At 63.5% G+C, this 14,334-nt stretch overlaps 1 protein-coding gene across 1 annotated transcript in view; it reads right to left on the bottom strand.

The window, feature by feature from the left end:
* Positions 1–14,334, bottom strand: part of DNAH17 (dynein axonemal heavy chain 17) — a 91,566-nt gene that overhangs the window by 35,968 nt on the left and 41,264 nt on the right. The window contains exons 36-50 of the mRNA XM_059379091.1: positions 13,169–13,273; positions 11,019–11,176; positions 10,451–10,589; positions 10,119–10,346; positions 9,622–9,759; positions 8,531–8,663; positions 8,318–8,445; positions 7,469–7,617; positions 4,645–4,927; positions 4,382–4,555; positions 3,936–4,143; positions 3,264–3,429; positions 1,535–1,637; positions 706–853; positions 239–330 (exon numbers count right to left, since the gene is read on the bottom strand). Of these exons, the coding sequence (XP_059235074.1) occupies positions 239–330; positions 706–853; positions 1,535–1,637; positions 3,264–3,429; positions 3,936–4,143; positions 4,382–4,555; positions 4,645–4,927; positions 7,469–7,617; positions 8,318–8,445; positions 8,531–8,663; positions 9,622–9,759; positions 10,119–10,346; positions 10,451–10,589; positions 11,019–11,176; positions 13,169–13,273 (2,352 nt within the window). The remainder of the gene's footprint in view (positions 1–238; positions 331–705; positions 854–1,534; positions 1,638–3,263; positions 3,430–3,935; positions 4,144–4,381; positions 4,556–4,644; positions 4,928–7,468; positions 7,618–8,317; positions 8,446–8,530; positions 8,664–9,621; positions 9,760–10,118; positions 10,347–10,450; positions 10,590–11,018; positions 11,177–13,168; positions 13,274–14,334) is intronic.

The following is a 14,334-nucleotide window of genomic DNA, read 5'->3' as shown; positions in this document are numbered from 1 at the left end:
CACCACCACCACCATCACCATCAAAGCCAGCACCACCGTCACCATCACCACCATCATCGCGGCCACCACTGTCACCGTCACCACCATCACTGTCGTCATCATCACAGCCATCACCGCTGTCACTACTATGGTGATGTCATCAGTCCACACATCACTTTGCTTTCCCTCCCCAGAGCAGTGGAGGAAGAGAGCCCCTTGGATCAGGGATGTGGCCAAAACAGGGCTCTAAGAGCCGTACCTGGAAAATATTGGAGAGATCCCTGAGGTTGAAGACATAGTGAAACTTAATGGCCGTGGGAAGGAATGTTGCCGTGACTTTCTGGTGCAGGGCTGTTACAGGAAAGAGATACGTCGATTCTTAGGTGCTCTGAATGGCCTCAGGAAGTACAGAGCTTGGGGTACGGTCTCTAGAGCAAATGTACTACGGAATACGGACAACTCGAGGAATAGATCTGCGCTGACTCGGGGGGAGGTTTGCTGCTCTGCTGACGTGTAACTCCTGTTGGAGTGCTGAATTTCCTACCCCTGCCTTCTCCTCAAGCAGTCAGATTTCACAAGATCTCCTGCTGAAACACAGCCTCGTTTAAAAGTATTGATTTGAAAGTATGAATAAAATATCGGCCGGGGGAGTGTGTGAAGAAGCCACGGGGCCCGCAGAGCCGCCGGCTGTGTCCGCAGACAGGGGGCTGCGGCTGGCCAGCTTACCCAGGGCCGAGGCCACCAGCTGGCTGCTCATCCTCTGAACGGCCATGGGGACCGAGCGGAAGGCCAGGTGCTGGGCCAGGATCGTGCTGTAGATGGTGGTGAGGGCCTCCTGGCCCGGGAAGCTCACGGCAAACACGCAGAAGTGGCGCTGCCCAGAACAAGACAAGCCCCATCAGGCTGCCTGCGGGGTCTAGCTTGTGGCTGGGGCTGCCTTCTCGGGGGCCCCCAGGGGTGTGTGGACGTGGTCAGAACGGACAGGTGCCCTCCTTGTGCTAAAACCCCATCAAATATCAATCGTGTCCCAAACCGCCAGATCCACGCAGCACGCTCTCCGGCCACGTTCTGGCGGAGGCGAGGGTGTCTCAGGGCCCAGGCCTGGTGTTCTATTCTCGGTCCCCGTCTGCTTGATACTTTAGCAGGGAGGTCCTGCCGGGGTGGGGTCGCAGAGGCGACACAGGATATCCTGTGAATTCTGAGTTTCAGAAGCACAACAAGTCATTGTTTTCAGGACCGGGGTGTCCCGGACACCGCACCGGATGGCTTATCCCGGCTGAGTGCTTGTTGTTGGTCTGAAATTCACAGTTGACAGGACGCCTGGTCTTGCACTTGCGAACTCGGGCAGCCCTGTGGGGTCCGGCAGGGGGCGGGCTGGCTCCTGTCTCGCTGCCCCGGGGAGCCTCCTGCGCACGCCTGCCGCAAGGGGAGGGGGCTCTCCGGAGAGTGTCGGCCCGCAGCCCTGACAGCGCCCCGAATCAGTGCTTCTATTCTCTTGTGCCAAAGTGTACCTCCAGCCCAGAGTGGCCGGCTAACCAGCGTGACCCCTGCCTACCTGGAGCCTGGGATCGATGGTGAAGGAGCCGGAGGTGGGGTTCATGCAGGCCACGTACTGGCAGTTGTGGATGTCCTTCAGCGTCAGCTTCTGCCTGTCGTACCTGCGCGGGGGAGGCGGGAGCCGCGTCGAGCCGCCGGCCTGGGGGAGCCCTCCCCGGGCGCCCCCGCCCGCCCCCGGTCATTTCTGGCACATCGCTTAGAGGTGCAACGGCCAATTTTGCTTCACGGTCTCAAGAAAAGTTTGAAATGGGAGGCGTCGTAGTGACTCAGGGTGCAGGCATGAGGTCGGATCCCAGCTCCGCAGCTGTGCAGGGGGACCCCGGGCAAGGCGGCCCCACCCCAGGCCCCTGGGTCATGGTGAGGAGCAACCGAGCTAATGCACCGAGACACACTTAGGACCCCTGAATAGGGCCGGTGCTCAGCAGATGTCTGCCCCGTTGTCCTTACGTCCTGGGCAGCCGGGATCATCGCGCAGGCGGGGTATCTCCTTGATGGCGCGTGCAGGGACTCAGAGGCATTTCAAGATCATCAAGCCTTTTCCCTGCACTTCTGACCCACGGGGGTTCCCCGCGTTGTGTGTTTTCTTCCGTTGGGAGCTGTTGCCTGTTCTTGTCCGCTCCTAGGAATTCCTTGCACACTCTGGACGCCGACCCGCCGTCCGTCTCAGACACGGCAAGTCCTCTTCCCCGTTCCTCTGTGAGCGTGTGTGTGAGGGGCCTCAGTGGCTGGGCTGTCCCGAGCCTTGGGGGACATGGTCTTCGAGCGGTGTCATCCCACGCCACGTTCAGTGCCTGCCTGGGTTGGGACCGCTCGTCTGGCTCGGTCACACGCCCTGGGAGTGGCCCTTGACACCCTGCCCCCACATCCCTGTCCCTGCCTCGCTGCTGACCTTCCCCGCATCCGACTGCCCCTGAGCTCTGTGTGGCAAGTGACGGGTGCAGGTGACCTTGACCCTGTGAACCGCTCTCTGGCTCTAGTTCTTGGCAGCAAAGGGGTGGGCTTCATGCCTCCGGGGTCTCATTTCCAATGGGAGTTCTTGGGTTCCTTCGGTCCCCAGACCCCCAGGTTTGACCTGGGCCACTGGCCAGGTCATTAGGGGACCGTTGCGTCAAGGCACATGTAGGTTAACCAAACCGAATGTTGTTCTGGTCTTTCCAAACTGCAGCTGTAAACAGGCCATGCGTGGCTCTCGGCTACCCGCAGGAGAAGGCTTCTGGGCCAGCACGAGTCTTGAGGTCTGGCTGCAGCTGCCCCGAGCGTCTTCTCTCTCTGGCTCCACACTCCAGCCACGCTGGGTCCTCCTCGGGCCATGCTTCCTCCCCTGGGCCTCTGTGTGTGGCATCTGCTCTGCCCGGGATGCTGTCCCTCCAAAGTCCCTCCCACGGCCAGTCCTGACGTTGTCTCAAGCTCTTGGGAGCAGGGCGGCCTCCCCAGGCCAGTCTCTGTCCCCGCCGGGGGACTGCTCTGGGCCCATGCTGGGGGGCTCCCTCAGAGCTCCCCCTGCCTGTCTGACTGCACCTCTTTGTCTCCTCTGCCAGATGGACCCTTGATGGGGAGGGACCTGTCTGTCCTCCTCTGTGGGTGCCCTCGGCCACGGCTGCCAGCCCGGGGCCTAGCTGATGGGTGAAGCGGAGACCTGATACACCCTCCAGCCCTGAGTGGCCCCCGCCCCCGTCATCTGTGTCGTGGTCCTGCTCCCTGCCCGGGCCCCCTCCCCACCCACTCACCAGTGCCCGTGGTCCATGTGCTGCCGAATGAGTGTGTGGGGGGCCACCGTCCCATACTTGTCGACCTCGGGCATGTTCATGTCGTCGATGAAGTAGATCAGCTTCTTGGTGCCTGGGGGGCCGTAGTTCCTCCCGGATTTCTTCTCCAGGGGCTTCTCAAGAACCCCTAGAGAAAGGATCCGATTGGCTATCACTGTTTCCCTGCTACATCCTGTTGGGAGGTCCTGTTGGGCCCAGGGTGCCCAGCACTGCAGGCCGTGGCCGAGGGAGTGGCCCTGGAGGGGGCACCGGGGGGGGGTGGACCCTTGACTTCCATCACCCCCAGGAGCAAAGGAGCTGTGGGCGTGGAGGGGCCAAGGCCCAGGCCGCAGGAACCTTCCAGCTGGACAACCTCGGGGCCACACCAGACCAGTTGTGCCAGAGGCTCCTGTGGGATCTGCCCCGGAGCTCCTACTCCCCCTACTCTGTGGCTTGTGGCCAGCGGAGGGGCTGTGACGAGGGAAGAGGACCCCGGCCAGTCCCTGTCTTTGGTGAGGAGGAGTCATGGGGAATGTGGAGGCCAGGGGTCAGCCACGTGGGATGAGCGTGATTGGGGGTGACCAGGCTGGGCTGTAGGGGCCCACCGTGGGCCTTGCCCCCCACCCTGCACCCCTGCTCCGGCCGCGCACCCACCCTGCAGCATGGCGGAGGTGGTGTAGAAGTTGAAGGGCACGGCCTGCACCAGGTAGTCGTCGGTGTTGAGGCTGTCCAGCTTGTCCCCCATCAGCACGGACTTGCCGGTGCCTGCGTTCCCCACCAGCATCAACGGCCACGACTTCTCCATGAGCAGGTCCATGAAGTAGCGGATTCGGATGGTCTCTGTGGTGTGCACCAGAGAGGCCTGGCGGGGGGGGGGGGGGGGGGGGAGGACCGCAGGGGAAGGAGGAGCCGTGAGCCTCAGACACACCGTGCCTCCGATGTCCCCCTTCCAACTCATTGAGGGACCCGACCGGTTTGTTGCGTCTCCGGTTTACGCGGGAGGTCCCACTGTGGAAGCGTTTGCGTGGGGTCGCCCGTCACGAAGCAGGAGTCCTGCCCCGAAGTCGTCCGTCAACTGTCACCTGTCCGGGACAAGTTACCTGCAGAGGGACGTCCGGGTCCAGCTCAAAGGCAGGCACCTTGTCTGTCCACGGCAGGAACTTTTTCGTGTCCGGATCGATGTAGTAGTCGAAGATCGTCCCCTGCGAGGGGAGCTTGATTGTTTTGAATTCGTTGACCCACCATTTGCTGAACTCGACCCGATAATCCACAAGCTGTCGAAGAACGAGAACCAAACAGGGCCCAGCTCGGGGCGGCCGGGACCTCTCGCGGGCGGCGGGCTCCTGCGTGGTCGGCTGCTCACCTGGTCCTGGAACATGGCCCCCCCAAACGCCCAGAAGCAGGCAAACACGAAGTAGAGCTCGTACAGCTCCTTGGGGGAGTCGGGCGGTGTGTTCTTCTCCGTGAGGAGGCACTCGAGCAGGTACAGGATCATCTGGGTGACCGTGATCTCGGGAATGGGCGTGATCTTCTTGAACCCGAGCCGCAGCTTGTCCAGGCACGTGGGCAGGTACTTGTCGAAGAGGATCATCAGGTTGGCCTTCTCCGACTGCACCTTGCGCCTCTCGATCCAGCTGCTCACCACCCTGGGGCAGACGGGGAGGCACTGGGTGTTGGGACCACCCTGTTGGGTCTGCCTGGCCTCCCTCCCCTGGCTGAACAGCCCTGGTGTCTCTATGTGCTTCTGGCGTGCCTGCCTTGTGATGGGGCCAGACATAGAGCTTATGAGAGCCTGACAAGTGTGTGGGGCTGGGGAGGATGGGCTCTTTTTCTGACATTCTAGCTATGGGGCTGCTGTAAGCTTAGAACAACTGGGAACCACCTTTTCTTCCCCAAATAAAGTCAATACTGAGAGCAGAGCTGAACATAGGGGAAGTAAAAGATCTCATGACATCATCTGGGTGGGAAGGGGAAGGAAGGGAGAGAAAGGGAGAGGAACAGGGATCTCATTACATCATCTGAATTCCTGGATTCAGCCATGCCTGAAGCTGTCTTGGTGAACTGAGCCAATTCTTTTTTTTTTTTTTTTCTCTTTAGTTTGAGTTGAATTTGCCATATTGGGAGAGCCCAAACTAATGCAATAGACAGTCTGTGAGCAACCACGTCACACTCTCTGGCGCCCACCTGCCTCTGGAGTGGGCTCCCCAGAAGGGGCCCACCATAAGGGTGAGATCGCAGACTCTGAGGCCTGCTGCCTGGGCCTGAGTCACTCCACTGTGGCCAACAGTGGCTTGGGCGAGTTACTCAACACGTCATCTATAAGTGCGAAAGACAACAGTGACCCCCGTTTCAAAGCACCACCTGGGCTGATATTTTAAAAGCCCGTAGAAGGGAGCCTGAGTGCTGCACGAGTGCCTGCTAAAAGCATAAATAGGGTCTGGCTGCCTCGTGTGTCTTTTCCAGGACGGCCCGAGCAGAAGCAGGAAGCTGGGGTCGGCAGCCGCGGCCGTGAGCGAGCTCCCGCCTCGGACGGCCCATCCTAACCGTGCTCGATCAGAACTGAGAACCAGAGCTGAAAGCTCTGCCGTGTCGCTCCCAGCACGGTCTCCAGTCACAGGGCCATCCCCTCCCCAGCTCGCGTCCGCAGGCAAGGCGCGGTAACCCCATGCCGGACAGTTAGGACCCGACTCCGGAGACGGCGGGTCTCCAGAACGGAGCCTGGCCGCGAGTCTGTGCGCACGCCGCCGCCGCATTCGCCCTCCTGCCTGAAGGTGTTCATGTCATGTCGAGTGAGAGACGTTGCCCTGGTTAGAGTCCTCCGCGCGTGCAGGTGGGCACGCCGGCTCGGACGGGAAGTGCAGGCCCAGGGAGACACGCGCGCGTGGGAGGCCCAGCCGGCCTGGCTCCTGCCCGGCCCCCAGAGGCAGCCTCGCTTCACTTCCCGCTCTGGGATATGCCCCGCAGTCTCCAGGCCTCCAGTCACGGCCGCCCCTGGGGGAGCTGCCTTTCTCCCGGGGGCCCCGGGCCGATCCCTACCCTCTCCACTTCTCTCCTCCTCGTCCCCAAAGGCCTGCTCGCTTCTTCCCCTGGGGTCCCCAAGAGCTGCTCCCGGGGCAAGGCTTCCCTCCGCGCTCTCTCCTTCCGGCCCCCTGGGAACCCGCCTCCCTCCCTGTGTCCGCAGCTCCTGCCTCGCCTGTGCACTCCGAGAACCCTCACGTGTGGGGTCGCGGGCAGAACGGCGGCTCCCAAAGGACAGGCCCACCGAGACCGGGAGACGTAACCTGGTTTGGAAAAGGGTCTTTGCAGACAGATGTAGTCAAGGTCAGGATCTCGGAAGGAGACTGTCCCACATTAGGGTGGCCCCAGTCTGACGACTGTCCCTTCAAGAAGACGGGAAGAGGGAAAAGAAGAGGGAAAACCTCGAGAGACAGGAAAGTGGCCGTGCAGAGACGGATGCAAGGACCGGGGGGAGCCCCCAGAAGCCAGGGGTGGCCCGGGACACGCTCTCCCTCGGGGCCTCTGGGAGGAACCAGTCCTGCCTACAGACTGTCGGCGTCGGGCCCCCAGAATCAATGCCACATCTTCAGTTTCTTAAGATTCAAACACTTCTCACCCCTTCCCTTCCCCTCTGCCCCCAGGGGCTGCCCATGGTCCAGCACGGGCCACTGTCCTCTTCACACCGGAAAGGGTCCCTGTGCAGCCCCGCCGGCCGGTCCGCGCCCGCCCCTTCCCACCAACAGCATCGTCAGGCTTCGCGCTCCGTCCACGAACACCTCACGGCTGCCTGGACCCCGCGACCTCCCGCTCTCGCCCCCCCGCACCCGCCGCCCCGTGCCCCCGACCCCGTTCAGGCTGGTTCTCGCCTGGCAGACTCTCCGCAGTCTTCGTCCTCCTGGAAAACCCCCTTTCCCGCCAGGTGTCCGCCCGAACTCCGCCTCCTCTTGGACCCGGACCGCCCCCGCCCACCCCAGGCTCCCAGCGCGCGGTGCCACGCGGTCGCCTCCGTGCCTCACGCCGCACAGTCCCCTGGCTTGTCTCACACCCTCTGGCTGCCGGCACCCGATGCGCGGGGGCCGCCGTGCGGTGTTCCCCGGGCCGCAGCGCAAGCCCGCACGGGTGACTCCGAAATGCCCCCAGCCCCGTCCTCCTCCGCCGGTTTGGAACGGGCAGACGACAACCCCACTCACGGGTTCCAGCCCAGATCTGCGGGGTTGATGTAAAGAATGCCGGCTCTGGAGACGGTGGCGGGGGTGGCCGTCCTCAGGTGGCTGATCTCGAACACCAGCCTCATGGTGCGGTTCAGGGGGATCCGCTCGTTGCTGGCCAGCGTGAGGACCTGGGAAGGGAGGCAGCCCGTGGGTTCCCGGGGCGGACCTGCGTCGTCCGGATGGGTCGTCACATGGACATCTCCGATGGATGAGGCGGAAGGCCGGGACCCGGGCCCCTGTGCCCGCCACCAACCAGCCCCCCCGCCGGCCTTCCCCAGACACCCCTGACCCCAGTCCCTCAGCCGCCCCCACCCACCCCAGGACACCACTCCCGGGGGTGGGCGCCGTGTCGGATGTCACTGGGATCTCGTTTGCTTTCTGAAACCACCGTCCCGCCCCTCGTGGGGAATCCTGAGCTCCCTCTTCCAGCCAACTGAGAATCACTTCCTCAAGCTGCTTCTAGATCCTTCTGCCTTCCAAGGTCTGAGATGTCCTGCCGCATCATGTCACAGGCCAATTAAGCGAGAGTGCTCTCCGTATCTGCGCCCCTCCCCCACGCTGCTCCCCAACACATCTCAGACGGGATGCACGGGGAACTGTGTCCCACGAGGAACACGTCCGGTGATGGGGAACTTTCCCTCGTCGATGACCTATGCGGGGTTCCAGGCAGACCCTCACCCTTCCGATTCCAGTCTCGGGCAGGTTCTGTCCCTCGCGTGTAGTGGGTGGGATGTGCGGCCCTTCCCATGAGCCCCTGCCCTATCCCGGGCCCCCAGACCATCTCTGCGGCTTTGGGGCTCAGCTCTGGAGTCCAGGAGCCCCTCGAACCTTGTTGTCGTCCATGACGGTGTTGAGAGACTCAATCCACATCGGGTCTATGTCCCCGTCCAGGACAATCCACTTGGGGCCGTCGTGGCTGATGTTGGCCAGGTCCCGCATTATGGTGGAGAAAAGGCCTGTGAGTGAGCAGGGCTGGTGTGAGCCTGGGACACCTGCTGGGGACCCGCCCTCACTCAGCCCACCCGGCCACAGCCCCGTCACCGTCTTTCCACTCCCTGGTGGCCGGGTTGATGATGCCAAACAGCTCGTCGCAGGTGACAGCCTTGGGGTCCAGGTCCACGGCCACCGGCTTCCTCTTCATGTTCTGATAGGTCTTGTTAAGAGACTTGAGGACCTGGGCGTGGGGGTGCGTTGGGTCACCTGGGGCTCGGAGGCCACAGCTCCCACACCCACACCCGGGGAGGCTGCATCCCCAGTTCCCGAGGATGGTACACGGCCTGAACAGAAGCCCTGCTCTGGGTCTCTCTGCATCGCCGACACTCAGGTGAGTTTGGAGCCCCCGACGGACTGAGGCAGGTGCCCGGGGGAGGGGAGTGCGCGGCAACCGGCCGCCTGTGGACGAGGGAGCCCTGCGAGCCCTGAGACCAGGCTAAGATAAGGAAAAATTCGCTGTAGTTTCTGGGTGATAAAGGCAATCTGAAGGGAAGGAAGCGACCCATGATTCCTCAAGTCGGAGGAACGGGTTTCTAAGGACACTGGACACTGTTTCATGCGCACACGTGTGTGTACAGACCCGAGAATACAGACACACGGACAAGTTCCTTTCAGAAGATTGGGTTCATATAGTTTCTGCCTTTTAAAAAATTACGTGCTGTGAGCACCCCCGTGCTATTAGTCTTCAGAAATGATCTTGAATGAGACACGGTGTCCGTCCTGTGGGCTCCCAGCTCAACCCCCGCTGCCTTAGAATCTGCCGATGTCGCAGCTCCCAGGAGTAGTGGCCCCCCCACCCTGCTTCTCCTCACGCCCAGGTAATGGCAGGGGACTGGTGACAGTGGGGGGGGGGGGCTGGCATGGGGGGACAGGTGGGGACAGGAGGCTGGGGGGCTGACGTGGGGGACAGGAGGGCGAGGTGGGTGGCCGGCCGTAGAGGGCCAGGTCGCTGCTGTCCAGGGGGAAGGAGAGGAAGGGGGAGAGCCCAGGAGAAGGGCCACATTCCTGGGACGGGGGTCTTCTCCTCACCAGCCCTGTTCCCGGGGTGCGGGCAGGTGACAGAGGCTGAGGCTCCAGCAGCTACAGGGCCTTCGGGGAGGGTGGGGGAGGGTGGGGGTGCAGACGGGCCTGGGCCGTGCCTGAGATTTGCCGCTGCCCGCGTTCCCGATGACGAACACCGAGTGGCGCACTTGGAGCAGCTCCTCGAGCTGCACGACCTTCAGCACGAAGCTGTCCTCTGCCTGCAGCTTGAGCTCCACGACGCTCTGCTTGATGATCTGGGAGGGGCACGCGGGAGGGGCGCTGTGCACGGGCACAAGGACCCGTGGTCCTGCTGGGGGCGGGGGCGGTGCTCGTGGGAGACTCTGTGGGGAAGGGCCCGCGGCGTGGCTGTGTCGCGTCTGCGCGGGGGATGGGTTTGCCCGAAGCACCTCCCCCCCCCCCCCCCCCGCTACTCCTACCCCCCCCAGCACCCACGGAGGTGCTGCCAGGCCTGGAAGGAGGTCCGTGGCTTCTGGGTGTTTCTCCCGGCAGGGGAGCCGCGCTGTGTGACTACCACCAGCTCCCTGACGCGGCCGCCCGCCCGGGGCTGCCCCACCGAGGCGCCCATCTGACCCAAGGGCCCAGCAGCATCTACCTTTTCAAAATTCAGGTCCCGCTTCCGAGGCACGTCCAGGGCAGGGAAAAGATCCCCGATGAGCCCCATGAACACAGGCAGGTCGTCGGTCACGATCTTGGGGATGTTGAAGTCCCTCAGCGCCCTCATGAGCACCTGGTCCTCGGCCCGGCTGGGGTCGCCCCTCTTCAGGGAGCCGGCCACCACCAGCACCGACTTGATGGCTCGCAAGCCCCAGTCATAATGATCCTGGGGAGGGGGCTGGGTTAGGGACGGCTCTGGCCGGAGCCCGCCTGCCACGGGGTGCGCCCCGAGGGCCCTTCCCCCACTACCCCGCAGCCCCGGACACACACCTGCTTCGACAGGAGCTCTTTGCACAAGGTATAGAGCGTGATGAACTTCCTGGCCAGCAGGCGGGCGTCCAGGAAGCCCTCGGCCACCAGCATGATCTCACAGATCAGTTCAAAGTCGGGGACGACCATGGCGCAGGGCCTGGGGGAGATCAGCGGGGCCTGCCTCAGGCTTCTCCCCACTTCTTCCCACCGTCCCGCCTCCCGTCAGCTGGGCGCTCACCTCTCGGGCCAGGACGCCCACAGAGTCAGGATTCCGGGGGCCTGGGGCCGGGCGTCCAGCACCCCTGCCCCCTCTCCCCTTCCCCTGCTCCTCCTGTGCCCTCTACCCTCTGCCTGGGCTGATGCCAGGCCCTACACCTGCTCTACCGACTCCTCTCTGAACCCGGCTTTCCACGGGCACCGGCCCTCCGTCCCCAGGAAGGCAGAGCGCGAAGATCACTGTGCACGCTCTAGGGAGGCCCCATTCGCTAGACCCCCTGAACTCGGGAACCTCGTCCCCCCGGCCTCCCCGCCTCGCTCCCCGCTCGCTCTAGCTTAGGGTCCCCTCTGCCCTCCTCTGCGCACACACCTGAACAAGGCCTTCAGGTTCTCGGGCAGCTCGGTGCGTCCTGCGTACCCTGGGTTCATGGTGATGAAAATCCCCACGGTGGGGATGAGGCTGATCATCTCTCCCAGGAAATTGAACGTTTTCTTCTTGGCCCGAATTGCATCTTGGACACATTTTACCTAAACAGTTGACACAGAGTGTTGGTGTGGGGGTGACCGGCTTCCACGGGCCCCATCTTCACGGCCGTTGAAGCTTGTGGCCACATGTTTGCAGAGGACACTCGCTCTTGCTTCCTTTTTAGGTAAATTTTGCGACAATGTAGACTCCCACACAGTTTCAAGAACTAAGGCAGGGGGACATGCTCCTGGGCCCCCGTGTGCCCCTCCAAGGCGTTCCCCTGCCAGGAGCACCTTGCATGACCACGGGGCAGGGTCACAGCTGAGAGCTGGGCTCTGCCAGCCCCGCAAGGACCCCTCACGTCCCGTTCTGTAGTCATACCCACTCCCCCCCCCCCCCCCCCCCCCCCCCGCCCCCCCCCCCCCCCCGTGCCCCCCCCCCCCCCCCACAACCACTGGTCTGCTCCAAATTCCTGACCCTGCTGGTTGGTGAGAGCTGCCCTGCGGAGTGTGCAGCACATCATGGGGGCTGGGCTTCCGTGTCCCCCAGCAGAACGCAGCCCCTCCCCCAGCCCCGTGGCAGGACGGCCTCCCTGAGGGGTGGTGTCCCAGGCAGACTCCTTGGGAGCACTCCTCAGCAGCCAGCCCCGTGCCACACGGTCTGATAACCCAGCACTAGCAGAATCCTAAATCTCCGGGCTCACTAGCCAGGGGTGTGGGGGTGGTGGTGGTCGGGGGACCCTCTGCTCCTGCTGGACCCCTGCAAGCCTGCGCGCCACCACTGGAGGGCGCCCGATGATCGAGGTTAAAACCCTCCAACCTCTGACTTTGAAGGAGTCTCCACCTTCTCAGCCAAGCTCCCGCCCTGGGGCCTGGCCTCTTTCCCCGGGGGTCCTAGGGGTGCCAGGCTCCCCTGGGGCAGGGCTGGTGGCTGGAGTGGGGAGATACCCCATAGCTTCTTCACTGCCTCCCCTCTGTGCGAAGCTCTCCTAGCATCCTGGCCCGGTTCTTGGTGGTCACATGGTGGGGTCCCGTGGGGCTGTACCCGTGGGGGCCGGGGGACCCCGAGGCCACGGCCTTGGTTCTCTCTCTGCCTCCCTGGCCTCCAGCCCAGGGCTCGGGGACAGCTCTGTGGTGGGAAGCTAACGGTCTGGCCGTCACTGGCCTCCCACAACACGTCCAATCCTGCCCGTGAGCCTGTGTCCGCGAAACCGCCGTACAGGTCGGGAGGGGCCAAAATCACGGCCAAGCTCAGAGCTGGGAGTCCAGTGAGTCACCAGTTGTGGGTCCTGCGTGGCGGGAGCTGGTTTCAGCTTGGCCCCTCCTGCCCTGGTCTGCAGCCTCCCAGGTGGGTTGGGGGTGCCGGCTGCGGGGAGCTGGTCTCTGCTTCTCCGTCTACTGCGCCGGGGGGACGAAGGGTCCCAGCCCCTGCACCGGCCACACCCCCAGGCCCTTTTGGAATATTCACGTGGATTCTGGACCTCGCGCTTGGCCTCGGCCCCCCTGAGCGAGCCCTGTGGCTCTCACGTCCAGCGCACATAGGATCCGAGGGTTCGTGTACAACCTGGGAACGTTCCTCCAGACGCGTGGGCCGTGCCGGCACAGAGCTGTCCCCCGTCTTGAGAACCCGGCTCCCACCGCCTCCCAGGCTCCCCGCCCTTCGCGCCCGAGGCTCTTGGGTGGATTTCCTCCCTCCCTTCCTTCTCCCCCGCCTCCTCCCTGTCCTCCTCCGGGCGCCGCTGTCTAAGGCATCCTTCGCGGACACCTGTAACTCTGTCCTTATCCTCCGAGCACCATTAATTATACCTTCATGTGTCTCCGGTTACACCGAGGCGGCCCCATCCGATTCTTCTGTGTGCCCACCGGGACTTCAGGCCCCTGCAGGACTAGGCCGGGGTCTCCCGCCTCCAGGCCACACCCCCCTACGTGGCACGGCGCACTGGGGACGGGCGAGGAGGCTCATAGGCCCGAGCGCAGTGTCTGGTGCGAGGGTTGGCAGGTGAGCTGACAAGCCCCAGCTCCGCCATGACCCGCAGACCGCAGGCAGGACCCTACCTGCACAGCGATCACGGACAAGACCTCCACCGAGATCCGGTTAAACTCATCGAAGCAGCCCCACGCTCCGGTCTGAGCCAGGCCCTTGTAGATGTTTCCACAGGACTAGGAAGGGGGAGATGGGGGAGATGCAGAGACTCAGGGCTGCCCAATCCTGCCAGGAGCCCCCCACCTGCCCCTTCCTCTGGGTCACAGTCCTGACCGAGGGTTCCGGGGCCTGGGGGAGGCCAGCAGGCCAGCACCCACTCCTCGGGAGGGGTCCAGATGTGGAGGGCTGGCTGCCAGCAAGAGCCCAGCCTTGCCCTGTGACCTCCCTGGGGTGGACGCTTCCCTAGCCCCCACCCTGGACGGCTCAGATAAGTGCAATTATGTAAAATGTAGCCCTTGCAATTTTTTTCTTGCACCCAAGGGAGGGGGCTTCTCTCTCAGATGGGAGGTGGGTGGGCATGTCAGATTTCCTTCTAGATGTTTGTGTCTCTCCAGGCCTCACTGGGTGATGAGGATTCTTCAGGGTCTCCATATGGGATTCTAGGTGAGTGTTAAATGCTCCTGGGATGCTTTTCTGAAATCCAGAGACCGGAGTGGTCTGTGGCCTTGACTGGGAGAGGGCAGCCTCAAGCTCAGGAGGATTGGCCTTGGGGCTCAAATGTGGGTGGGGAGGGGAGGGGGCTCCTGCGGGCCGGGGCTCCTGACGCCAGGCCCACCCCATCCCTCCCACAGAGGCGACCCTGCTGGGCCTCCAGGAGGCTCTGCTCTCCTGTGGGGCCCGTGGAGATCCGACAGCGTGCTGCACAGTCTCCAGAGACCGCTGTCCCCTGGCTGTCCCCTGGCTCCCCTCCTCAGCCTACCCAGACTCATTTGTACCCCAGAGCCCCACGCTGAACCACAACAGACGCGCCCCCTCTGTTGGGAGCCCCCAGCTGCCCGGGGAGAGCTTGGAGGGAGGCAGGGAGGAGGCGACCTCCCAGGGTGGGACTTGGGGCCTGGGTGTGTTGACCCTAGGAGCCTCCTCTGGACATGTCTGCCACCCCCACAGGCCTCCACTGGCAGGGACGGGGCTGCTCAGCTGGATCTCAGGGCAGGGACCGTCAGCAGACCGAGAGCCTGGTGCCGCCTCCCCCAGTTCCGCCCGCAGTGTCCAGGCATCTAGAACGTGTGTGGAGCCA

The sequence above is a fragment of the Mustela nigripes genome, chromosome 16 (assembly GCF_022355385.1).
Source record: "Mustela nigripes isolate SB6536 chromosome 16, MUSNIG.SB6536, whole genome shotgun sequence".
In the NCBI taxonomy this organism is placed as follows: Eukaryota; Metazoa; Chordata; class Mammalia; order Carnivora; family Mustelidae; genus Mustela; species Mustela nigripes.
The sequence above is the reverse complement of the archived record's forward strand: the minus strand, read 5'-3'. Positions and strand labels throughout refer to the sequence as shown.